The following is a 12,737-nucleotide window of genomic DNA, read 5'->3' as shown; positions in this document are numbered from 1 at the left end:
TGGCTTTGATTGGGAATGTGATTTGGAATATGATCATGCAAAAAAAACGATCTTTAATTTAAGGATAGTGATCATATGAAGCCATTTCTTTTTTTAAATCAGAATGATAACAGAAATCACCCAAATGGCCCTGATCAAAGTTTACATAACCTTGAATGTTTGGCCTTGTAACAGACACACAAGGTGAAACACACAGGTGAAAATGGAAAATAAAGGTGAATTTCCCACACCTGTGGCTTTGTAAATTGCAATTTGTGTCTGTGTATAAATAGTCAATGAGTTTGTTAGCTCTCACGCGGATGCACTGAGCAGGCTAGGTACTGAGCCATGGGGAGCAGAAAAGAACTGTCAAGACCTGTGTAACGAGGTAAACTTTATAAAGATGGATATCCAAAGCCTTGCAAATGCCAGTCAGTCCTGTTCAATCACTTATTAAGAAGTGGAAAATTCAGGGATCTCTTGATACCAAGCCAAGGTCAGGTAGACCAAGAAGGATTTCAGCCAAAAGTGCCAGACATTTTTTTTTGGGATACAGAGAAAAACCCACAGGTTACCTCAGGAGAAAAACAGGCTGCTCTGGAAAAAGACGGTGTGGTTCTTTCAAGTAGCACAATACGACGATACTTTCACAAAATTCACTGCATGGTCGAGTTGCCAGAAAGAAGTCTTTACTGTTCCAATGCCACAAAAAGCCCAGTTACAATATGCCCGACAACACCTTGACATGCCTCACTGCTTCTGGCACACTGTCATTTGGAGTGACGAGAACCAAAATAGAGCTTTATGGTCTCAACCATAAGCGCTATGTTTGGAGTTGGGTCAACAAGACCTATAGTGAACAGAATACCATCCCCACTGTGAAGCATGGTGGTGGCTCACTGATGTTTTGGGGGTGTGTGAGCTCTAAAGGCACAGGGAATCTTGTGAAAATTGATGGCAAGATAAATGCAGCATGTTATCAGAAAATACTGGCAGACAATTTGCATTCTTCTGCACGAAAGCTGCGCATGGGACGCTCTTGGACTTTCCTGCATGACAATGACCCTAAGCACAAGGCCAAGTAGACCCTCCAGTGGTTCTGGAGTGGCCATCACAGTCTCCTGACCTTAATATCATCGAGCCACTCTGGGGAGATCTCAAACGTGTGGTTCATGCAAGACGAACAAAGACTTTGCATGACCTGGAGGCATTTTGCCAAGATGAATGGGCAGCTGTACCACCTGCAAGATTTCAGGGCCTTACAGACAGCTATTACAAAAGACTGCACGCTGTCATTGATGTTAAAGGGGGCAATGCACAGTATTAAGAACTAAGGGTATGCAGACTTTTGAACAGGGGTCAGTTAATTTTTTTCTTTGTTGCATTGTTTTGTTTTATGATTATGCCATTCTGTTATGACCTACAGTTGAATGTGAATCCCATAAGAAATAAAAGACGTGTTTTGCCTGCTCACTCATGTTTTCTTTACAAATGGTACATATATTACCAATTCTCCCCAAGGGTATGCAAAATTTTAAACACAACTGTATTTGTGTGGGTCAATATATTACTATATTTTTGTTTTGATTTCCAAGTGTAGTGAAACAAGGAACACTTGTCGTGTGGAAATATTTTGCGAGTCCTGTATTTTAGGCTTAAGGGTAAAAGGTTAGGGCCAGGTCTTTAAGGTGAGGGTTGACATTTCTCATCTCTGGATGACGCCTGTTAATGTAGCACTTGTAACATTGCCCATGTATAAAAAAATAAAATTAAAAACACATACAGCACTTTACGATTTAAACGTGATTCTCCCAAACGTAAAGCAAGGCCCATGCCATGAACCTTAACCTCTCATATAGAGAGCCCTTTTTATGATGCTCGCAAAACCAATGCCTTTATAGATAATCTTGCCAAAATGGATTCCAACATACCAAAGTTAGATCAAGGTGATACTCTGTTTTCAAGAAGTATGGGAGAGTCCTGAGGGTGTTTCACAGTCATCTGACATCTGGACAGAAGTAAAAGGTTAAACGCTGTGTTTGTGCACTCAGTTGTATATATTTTTTTTTTACTATGTAGTCTAGAACCTAGTCACCTGGTGTCCAGACACGGAGACCCTTGTACTAGTTTTGGACAGGTTCAGACATTTGGGGGAACATCTGCTGCTTTCCTCTGCCTGAAATCCCTGGTTATCCAGGTTGAAATGCCCTTGCCTCACCCATCCCGTCAGTTGTACACTCAAATCGCTCCTCAGGCTCCTTCACATTCCTATTTAAAGCCACTACCTGAGAGCATTAATGTTTAACAGTGTTTTTACTTTCCCAACTTTTTCAATCGGGCAACCTTTTCTTACCCTTTCCAATCACTCGAAAATAAAATATCACAGCAAAGTCCTATCCGCCTGAGGTAAAGTGTTCAATGTTCCTGAGGTGCCTCTCCACAACTGAACACACAGTATTTTCTCAGCGTAATGGCACGCTGGCAGCAGGGTTGGTCCTGGAGACAGTTTCCTCTTCTCCCTGGTCTAATGGAAACCTAATGCCCCATGGCAGTGGAAGGGAACATTGCCCTGAGTAGGATCTTAAACAGGTGTTCCGGCCATCTGCACCCTCTAAAGAAAAAAGGATCCAAAATGGTTCCCTGTGAGGTGTGGCCATTGAAGATCCAAGCCATTCATTTATTAGGGGGTCTTATCCCCCAAGATGCTACCGCTGGTGTGCTGACTACCTTTTCATTCTTGCAATATTACCATTTGTTAATGTTAATGTTAACATTTCTACATAGAAAGGCAAACTGGACAAAGGGTTTCTTGATATCTCAGCAATGCCAAAGCCAAAGTCAAAACTGAAGAAAAAAGGATAGGGCAAAGCTGAGAGAAAAGCTTTTTTATTTTCTTCTCATAGACGTATGAGAGATGCTGTGCCGCAAGAGCCAAAAAATAAATATCTACCATAAACACCAGGGCAAGACAATCAACCTTAGATGGTTAGCTGTAATAGTGTTGACCATTGCCACAAGTAGCAGGTTCTACTTGGACAGACTCCAAATTTTGACTATGAGCTGTTGCACACACACCCGCCCATGCACACTCTCACATAGACACAAACAAACACACAAACACACACACACACACTAAATCAGCAAGCACATAATGTCATTTTACTCCCCTCTGCATCAAAAACACATACATGTTACTTTGTTTCCATGGTAACCTCTTCTGTAGTCTTCCACAACAACAGAGAGACAGAGACAAAGAGAAGACATCGGAGAAGCCAAAGAAAGAAAGAAAAAGAACAGAGAGACTTGAAATGCTAGAATCTTAAATAGTCTTGCAGAGGCTGCAGTGAACTGGATGAGCCCAGTCTGGGGTGGTGGGAGGGGTGTAGCTCCCCTACACCCAAGTTGGTTCTGGGTGACTTGGGTTGTCGAGGAGCAGAACAACCTGGCGGGGTGTGTGTCGGAAGACAAATCCCATACTTGCTAAGATAACGCCAGGCCAAATTCACAAAATGGAGAGCACAAAATTGGGATGTTACGGGATGTTATGTTACCCTTTCAAAATAATTTACTGTGTAAGCTACTGATACCTGCTCATGTGTTTTTTTTTTACCTCAAAGAATTATTGATAACTCGGTGTTCAGAGTGTATGGTCAACAATGTCTGAGAAAAGGGGAGTGGAATGAAAACCCCTCATCTGTGTCTACCCCCCCCCCAGCTCTCTCTGTGTGTACCGATTAGATAATGAACTCTATCTGTCCTGTCGATCGCCCGTGTCGTACGATAACCTTCCCATCAGCTAGGTAGCATCACCCTTGAGGCTGAGAGCAGTTGTGTGTGTGCGTGTGTGTGTGCGTGTGTCTGAGGACTGGGCAGGTCTTCTGCTCCCTGGCCAGAAAGATTTGTGGTATCTGATTAGAATATTGGATTCTCGTTAGGACATCAGTCAAACTGACCTTACAATGAACTATTCAGAACAGTCTCTTGCCCCTAAAATAACACAAAGCGATATATTTCTTTTTCAGTATCATGGAACCAGTTAAAACCTTCGCCAGCGACACTATTACGTTCAGTAAATACAGTTTGTCTGTAAACTTGTCCTGCTCTTGTTTCAGAGAAAACATCTGAATGCTACAATTACATCTAAGCAGATGGCGAATGGTGAGCAACCAGCATGTGGACAGCTCTCACTTACATAGAGCTGTTTCATTTCACTAACAGTAACAGCTGAGAGGACAGTCAACAAATAAAAATATGGATAAATAAGCAAACAAACATTCCCACGGAATCGAACACACGCACGCGTGCACGCATATGCCCACACACGCCCACCTTGATACACCGTCGCGCTGACTGATTAGTAAGTTCACATACACAACCAAAACCGATGAGCGACCCCGTCTCTGCCGATTTTAGAGTGTAGAGTTGAAATGTACATCAAAAAGAATGCACTTCTGATAAATATTTGCAAGATGCGAGGGCCTCTTTGAACTTGTTTTTAATAAGAAAATATAAACTTTATGAAGAGGATAAGTTTATAACCTTTTGGAGTGGTATCAAAGAATAATCCAGCCCAACTAATTTAAACCTTTGGGTGTCCAGGAGATATTTATACAAATAAGCTGTTTTGGGATAAAAGTATATTCCTGGCAGAAAACACGACATTCCAAAACTATTAACATTATCCTGTTCAACGTATAGCCTCTCCGTATATAATTATCTGCATTCAAATCTAAAATGCATACAAAATATTTTCTCAGACTCTATGTAGACCAGACAATCTACAACAACAGTCTGCCTGACAGTCAGTTATTCTATAACTAGAACCCATGAGAAAAGAAGCCGGCCTCACCTTGTCTGACGTCCCTGGGCGCTATGGCAATGGCGTTGTTATGGTGTATTTCTGTGACACAGCAATCCTCAGGTAACATCGATCTGTTGCTATGGGGTGTTGCTGGGAGAAGGGGTACAGGCTGAGCCATGGCTACATGGTTGTTAGGGCACACACAACCTGTCTGCGTAACTCCACAGCCGTCACCGTCGGCGATGTCAACGTCTCCATGGCGACCATTTCGTAGGCACTCCTCCAGCCACCGGCAGAGAACTCCACAGGTAAACTGGCTGGAGTTCTCGTTATTTATTAACAAAACTTCCACCAAGCGGAGTTCTAGGGTTTCCCTGGTTAGAGCTGGATCATCAGGTGACGGCAGTCTTGACAGGCACAGCTGCACAAAGTTCTTGTCGAACTGCAGAAACGAATATTGTCCCTCAGACTGAAATTCCCCGCCGCATAGGTCTATCACTTCCTGGTCGCGAGGTGGTGTCTGCAGATCCAGCGGGCAGCTTTGATTGGCTAGATGATGGTCAAGGGGGAGGAGCTTGGGGGAGTGTAATCGACAGATAGAAGGGTGGCGTGTGAAACGGAGATAGAGGGAGTACTTGGTGGGATCGGGGTTCTCCAACGACCAGGAACAGCCCAGCGCCCGTGACGGGAACAGCTCCCTCAAGGAAAAAGATCCATACAGGACCCCGGCGACCAGGCTGGAGCACGGGGAGGGGACGCTGCCCGCCTCCCCGGGAGGGTCACCACTGGCAGCTACATACGCAGCGGCCAAGGCGGAGAGAGGAGCTAAAGCTAAAGGAACTAGAGCAGCCACGGCCCAGGCCACAGCGAGGAGGGATGACAGCACAGACAGACACACCCCGCCAGCAGTGTTCATCCTATGACATTCGTCCTGGAGAGAGAGAGAGAGAGAGAGAGAGAGAGAGAGAGACAGAGACAGAGACAGAGACAGAGACAGAGACAGAGACAGAGAGAGAGAGAGAGAGAGAGAAAGAGATTTAGTGAGAATCAAGTATAAATCCAGAAACAACGCTGTTTAGCAGAATAAGAATTTAAAAAACAACACTAGCCAATGTCCTTCCAGTAATAAAAATATCACTATTTATTGACCTAAAATGTATATTGTGAATAGATTAATACATGCTATATGTGCTGTGTGTATTATGAATAGATTAATACATGCTATATGTGCTGTGTGTATTATGAATAGATTAATACATGCTATATGTGCTGTGTGTATTATGAATAGATTAATACATGCTATATGTGCTGTGTGTATTATGAATAGATTAATACATGCTATATGTGCTGTGTGTATTATGAATAGATTAATACATGCTATATGTGCTGTGTGTATTATGAATAGATTAATACATGCTATATGTGCTGTGTGTATTATGAATAGATTAATACGTGCTATATGTGCTGTGTGTATTATGAATAGATTAATACATGCTATATGTGCTGTGTATATTATGAATAGATTCATAAATGTTCATGAAAACATTTGGCTACATATCGGCACCCTTCCTTCATCTCTCCAACACAGATCTCTCCCTCACGGCCTGAAAATAAAGTTTATGGTCATGGTTCCCCTGTGAAGGTCGATCGGGCTCTGACACACACACACACACACACACACACACACACACACACACACACACACAGACACACAGGCATTCCCTCCCCTGGCGGGCTGGATTAAAGGGGTTGATGACTTGGCTGTTGAGATGTGAATCGTTTACCCCCCTCTGCACACCACTGATGGGACAAACCTACCGCCTCCAGGCGCAAACACACACAAACACATTTTCAACACTTTTTTCACTCCTCAGACTGTGCGTGCATTTGAATTAGACTCAACAAAGAACGTTACTGGGTTGTAATGACAGTTTGGCCGGTTGTGTTTTATTTTTTTGTTCCTGAGAAAGATCACGGCATTATAAGATCACACAGGACCACACACAGGATCACACACAGGATCACACACAGGATCACACACACACTGGGCCAAATGAATGCAGGCGCTTACCAGGGTTTCTGACCTTGGGCCCAAGACCATAAGGGGCTTGAGGAGCACAGAAGAAATCGACACGTTCATATTTGGTCATTTGACTTTTCAAACCGGTCTCTTGTTGCATTGTAACCACAGACACACAATAGATGATCCATTAAAGGTTATGCCTCTAGAAGAGTTTTGGAAGCAGTATGACTGTTAACTACATTATCAATGTCCGCCAGTGCTGACTTCAACAGAAACTGTCATCTGAGGATTATAGTGTTATGGTGGGTAGAGGCTGTCAGTCCCTCTGAGCTTTCATTTCTTAATCCAGCCCTGCAGTTGAAATACAGAAACGCACACACACTCGGGCTGTTTTGTGTTTTCTGTGGACCCCAGAATAGCCGCCGCATCGACAGGAGCCAACGTGGAACCAAATAAACACAATTAACAAATGTGCACTGGAGCTCAAGGATACAGATAGCACCTCTTGTCCCCACAGCAAGGCTGTCTTTCGACTTCCCGTCCGGCTTATATCGGCCAACAATCTGAATGCCTTATCCAGTAGAACATGACATCACAGCTGAAGTCATAAATCAATGTGTCCAGGGGTCAGATAAAATAAGTGCTTTCACAGAGGTAAAGTTTGACCCCCCACGAACGACTGACACGCCCACATAAAAACCTCTGTACCATGCAGCTCTGTGTCGGTTGGTGACAGAAATGTCCATCTTTTGTTTTCACAGGTATCAACCACAAAATCCACTTCCTCTCACATGTACTAATATATCTCGTAGGTACAGTGGGTATAGAAATGAATGAATCACCCCCCTTTAAAATAATCACCTTTTGTTGCTTTGCAGCCTGAAATGAAAACGGACAATTTTGTTAATCGTTTTATTCAGCTGTATTTACAACATCCAAGTGAAAGATATAATACCAACTTGTCAGATTTCTTTTTTTTTTTTAACAGAATCACTTAGTTGGAAAAAGAATCACCCCCCTCCTAAAAATGACTTGTAAACCCAACCAGGTGTAATTAATCACCTTCTCAATAGCATACAAAGCCAATTGACTTTCAACTGTGGTCATTTTGATTAGCTCAGCATGAAACAAGCTTTTCCTAAAGCATTTCAGTCCTTAGTAGTGCAACTGAAGAAAACAATCAACTATGGGTGGCAAGACATTGTCAAAAGATCTCTGGGATAAAGTTGCGGAAAGGCACAAAAAAATTCTAAGGCTTTATCAGCTTTATCAGGACGTTGCTCCAAACTGGATAAAAGAGCCAAGAGGAAACTGGTCATACTGGCTACCAAGAGGCCTACAGCAACTCTGAAGCAGTTGCAGGAATTCATGACAAAGAGTGGTCATTGTGTGCATGTGACAACAATATCACAAATTCTCCACAAATGTGGCTTGTATGGGAGGGTTGCAAGAAAAAAGCCTCTCCTCAAGAAAGGCCACATGCAGTCACGACTGAGCTTTCCCAAAACGCACCTTGAAGATTTTAAGGCCACATGGAAAAAGGTGTTATGGTCAGATGAGACTAAAATTGGCGAAAAACAATGTCTGGCGAAAATCCAATAAAGCTCACCATCCAAATAACTCCATTCCTACACTAAAGCATGGAGGTGGTAATATCATGTTATGGGGTTGTTTCTCTGCAGCAGGGACTGGAGCACTTGACAGGATAGAAGGAAAAATGGATGGGGCAAATTACTGTCAAATTATTGAGGAAAATCTGCGGTTCTCTGCCAGAAAGTTGTCAATGGGAAGAAGATTTACCTTCCAAAATGACAATGACCCAAAGCACACAGCAAAACTGACCACACAGTGGTTGAAGGAGAAAAAGGTGAATGTCCTTGCATGGCCTAGTCAGAGCCCGGACTTAAACCCCATTGAAAATCTGTGGAATGACTTGAAGACAGCAGTCCACAAACGGTCACCATCAAATTGAACTGAACTTGAGCAGTTCTGCAAAGAAGAGTGGTCAAATATTGCAATGTCTAGATGTGCAAAGTTAGTAGAGACATATCCCAACAGACTAAAGGCTGTAATTAAAGCAAAAGGTGGTTCAACAAAATACTGACACAAGAGGGTGATCCTTTTTCCAACTCAGTGAATATGTTTTTAAAATAAATCTGACATGTCGGTGTTATATCTTTCACTTGGATGTTGTAAGTTGCACTGAGTAAATACAGCTGAATGAAACAAAAACTGTGTCGGCCTTCATTTCAGGCTGCAAAGCAACAAAATGTGATCATTTTAAAGGGGGGGTGATTCTATTCTATACCCACTGTATAAGAATCCATGCTGCCGCTGATACTGCTTCACTTGCCCGCTATCATGTTGACAAGGCGAGTCCAGCAGAAATTTGTGAACGTGCCGAAGTCACCTATGCGCAGGTAAATAATCTGCAACCAATCACCCCATTTGTACATTTGGGTGTAATACATAGAACAAATAATAGTTTGCGGGATAGCGGAGTGCTAGGTTGGAATTTGTAGGTAGAACATGCACCCTCGCATTAGCAGTTAAGGTGAAAATGTCCTCGCCAATAGCTGCATTCTGATAAATATAGCAGGAGACAGAACGGTCAGCACAGCCCAGAACATTGAGTTCCCCCAGTACCCACAGGCCAGTCTAGTACTATCCTTCCAACACGGAGCCATGATTTCCTCAATGTAGGAAGTGATGTTCCATCACGGGGTCAACGGGTGCCGACACGACCACAGAGGTCAGCCACAACTGCACACGTGGGTCACCGGCTCGGTAAGAAAAACGCGGGTGAACGTCAGAATCTTGGTGGGTTTTAAGAAGGGATGTCTTCCCAGGAACGGTCGGTGAATGAGGTCCAGTGTTCTTAACACCTCCGTGGCTCTGGGAAAGCGGGCATTCGCCTTAAAACTGGGAGCACACACACGAAGCACACACACACACACGCATGGATCCAATAAGGGCTACAAAAGGCTGAATAATATCGATAACTCGTTCGTATTTTATTCACTTTCACTTCGTGTTGACGCCTAAGAGGCTTTCAAGTGCCTCAGCATGGACATAAAGATCAGACACAGTGAGAGAGCTCTACTGGCCGGTGTACCTTAAACTAATTACAACTGCATTCATCATGACATACAAACTACACACTATACACAAAACAAAAACACGCACAGTAACACGCACATACGAACTATTGACTAAAAAACAAACACTCACACTCAAAAAAAACATTCAAGTGGTGCTCTATAGGAGTATAACAAAAAGACGCTCATACTCACACTCTAAACAAAACCCACAAACACACAATTAACACAGAATATCAATCTGGTCATAGAAAGTAATGACTAATTGTGAGTAAAGCCTTTAGACCATGCCCATCTCTAAACACTGATATTAAAATACCATGATCACACAGAGCTTGAACGGAAAACACCATGTTAACAAAAGAGTGACAGGGAGAAAGAAAGATACATCAAGAGATAGAGAGAGCGGGGAAGAGAAGGGAGGTGGGGCAGGGACGTTATCTAAATGAATACACTTAGGTTGTTAATCAAATAGAAACTGTAGATAAATTGGTGGATAGTGGCCCCACTAAAAGAGATTAAATGTTTGTAGGCAGGTGTAAATGTTCCATTATGATCCACAGTGGGTGACCACCTCTGGTTGAAGACAAGGACAGATGGCACAGCCAAGTGTCAAAGCACTGAGTCATTAAATCTAATGGGACATGCTGGAGATGAGAAAAGAGGCAAAAAGGGAGTGACTGTTTTATTTGACCCCTTACTGGGTCAGTGGCCCCACGGCACAGTAAATAATACACAGTTCAGCCCTCGGAAGGCGTGTGCCATTTAAAAGAAAACACGGCAAAAATAATTTCAAACCCATCTCCATATCTGCCTTCCAACTGACGCGGAACAGAACCCCCTCCAGGCCTCAAGTACTGAAAAATATCAGATGGTTTCCCATCAGTTTATAATTGTCACACTCCACCCTCAGTTCTGCTGCCAGCGTCCCATTCAGCAGTGCCATCGCGTCCACAGACCCCTGTCCCTGTATGCAGATTGTAGGTGGACCATCACGCCTCTGAGCCTAAAGCTAGACTTTGGTACCAAAAGCGAACAGCAGGGGAAGAACCCTCCTCCAAGGCAGCTGGTACAGTGCAAACCGCTCTAATAATCTTGGACATAGCTTAACAAGATCAGAGAGGAATAGATAGGGAGTGAATGAGAGTGAGAGACAGTGACAGAGAATGAGAGAGAGAAAGAGAGAGACTGTGTGAGAGAGAGAGAGAGAGAGAGAGAGAGAGAGAGAGAGAGACAGTGAGAGAGACTGTGAGAGAGAGAGACAGTAAGAGAGACTGTGAGCGAGAGAGAGACAGTGAGAGAGAGACCGGAGTTCATGTCGGTGCTCATCTTTATACATCAATGCCGTTTTCCATTAAGAGCCAACAGAGAAGTGCTTTTCTCTGCTTAACAATAGGCCAAGTATGGTCCAAGCACAAACACACACACACACACACACACAACAGATCTATTTTTGACTGTATGACAATTATGTAAAGCTGCCCTGCGTGCAAATACTACCAAGAAAATCAATGACACAGAGCCCAAGGACACTGGAACATACGAAACATGTTGAGAAAAATCTAAAGTCACTTCTCCCTTCTGTGCAGTATCAAATAAAGACTTGGGAACATTGTGTGTGTATGGGTGTTTGTGTGCACGCGTGCATAAAATGTACTCACATACAGTGCATTTGTGTGTGTGTGTTAACATTTGTATGTGATTTTCTTTTCATTCTCTGATGAAAGGCCTTGTATAAGAGGCTGAGAGGCTAAGGGCCAGTTTAAGAGTCTGAAGGGGCCACAGTAAAAGGCAAGGGGCCAGTGTTACAGAACCATGTCAAGAGTCTCCCCACAAAGGGCTGTGACAGTAAGAGATGCTGAAGAGGGTGCAGATATTCCCCACTAATGAGACAGACATGAAAGGAAAAGAGCCAGACAGGAAGGAGTGGAGAGAATGGGAGGCCAGGAGAAGGGTTAGGGGTGGAGAGGAAGAGACAGAGAGACAGTCAGGGACATAAAGGGTGAGAGAGGGGGAAATGAGACAGAGAGAGAAACGAGTCGCTCATAGAGCATGAGCATGCACCACACAATGACATATTTACTATCATTGTCAGGGGTTTCAACTACATGATCCAAAAAGGATGTGAGTGTGAACTGAAAAGTATTCTCACACCTAAGTTAGATCATATACTTTAAGACAGTCTCGGTGATAGTAACAATGTATAAGACATAACGCAAACTATAAGAAAAGCATTCAGTCAAATTAATGGAATTACCCACTCATCAACTACATGAAACCACACACAACTCACACATACAATCCAGTATCACTGACATAAAAGGGTGGCCAACGGCCAAGTGCCTTCCAAACTCAGACTTACTAATTACTGAAAGGATTATTTTTGGCCCCAAAAAAGATAGAAGGGAATCAGCTTACTCCACTCCAAAAGTCTGGGATCTCTTATTAAACACCCACATAAGGAACATTTCCAAAGTGGCCTTCTTTCATCTAAGGAGCATAGCCAAAATCAGAAACTGATGCATAAAAACAAATCCACGCTTTCATTAAATACCATGTAACACATCCATTAATTTATTTTATCATTCCGCACTGGCACAAATCTAAAACACCTACAACCAATAAAAAATGCCACCACCAGAGTCCTAACAGGATACAAAAAGTGTGATCACAACAGGCCAATTATTGCTTCTCTTCATTGGCTCCTCATACAGGTAGCTGTGCACTGAATACAGAGTGTTAATATTCACATCTAAAGCCTTGCAGAGTCACACAGCCATCGACCTCAAAGACATTCTCATGCCATACATACCAAGCAGGCCCTCAGATCAGAGGA

The 12,737-nt window shown here is 43.1% G+C and overlaps 1 protein-coding gene across 13 annotated transcripts in view; it reads right to left on the bottom strand.

Moving 5' to 3' along the window:
* Window positions 1–12,737, bottom strand: part of adgrb2 (adhesion G protein-coupled receptor B2) — a 282,713-nt gene that overhangs the window by 191,076 nt on the left and 78,900 nt on the right. For all 13 annotated transcript variants that reach the window (XM_034294722.1, XM_034294727.1, XM_034294730.1 and 10 more), the window contains exon 2: window positions 4,829–5,711. In XM_034294722.1, coding sequence (XP_034150613.1) covers window positions 4,829–5,696 — 868 coding nt within the window. In that variant the 5' untranslated portion in view covers window positions 5,697–5,711. The remainder of the gene's footprint in view (window positions 1–4,828; window positions 5,712–12,737) is intronic.

The sequence above is a fragment of the Esox lucius genome, chromosome 10 (assembly GCF_011004845.1).
Source record: "Esox lucius isolate fEsoLuc1 chromosome 10, fEsoLuc1.pri, whole genome shotgun sequence".
Taxonomy (NCBI): Eukaryota; Metazoa; Chordata; class Actinopteri; order Esociformes; family Esocidae; genus Esox; species Esox lucius.
Note: the sequence above shows the minus strand (reverse complement) of the source record. Positions and strands in the feature narration are given on the sequence as shown.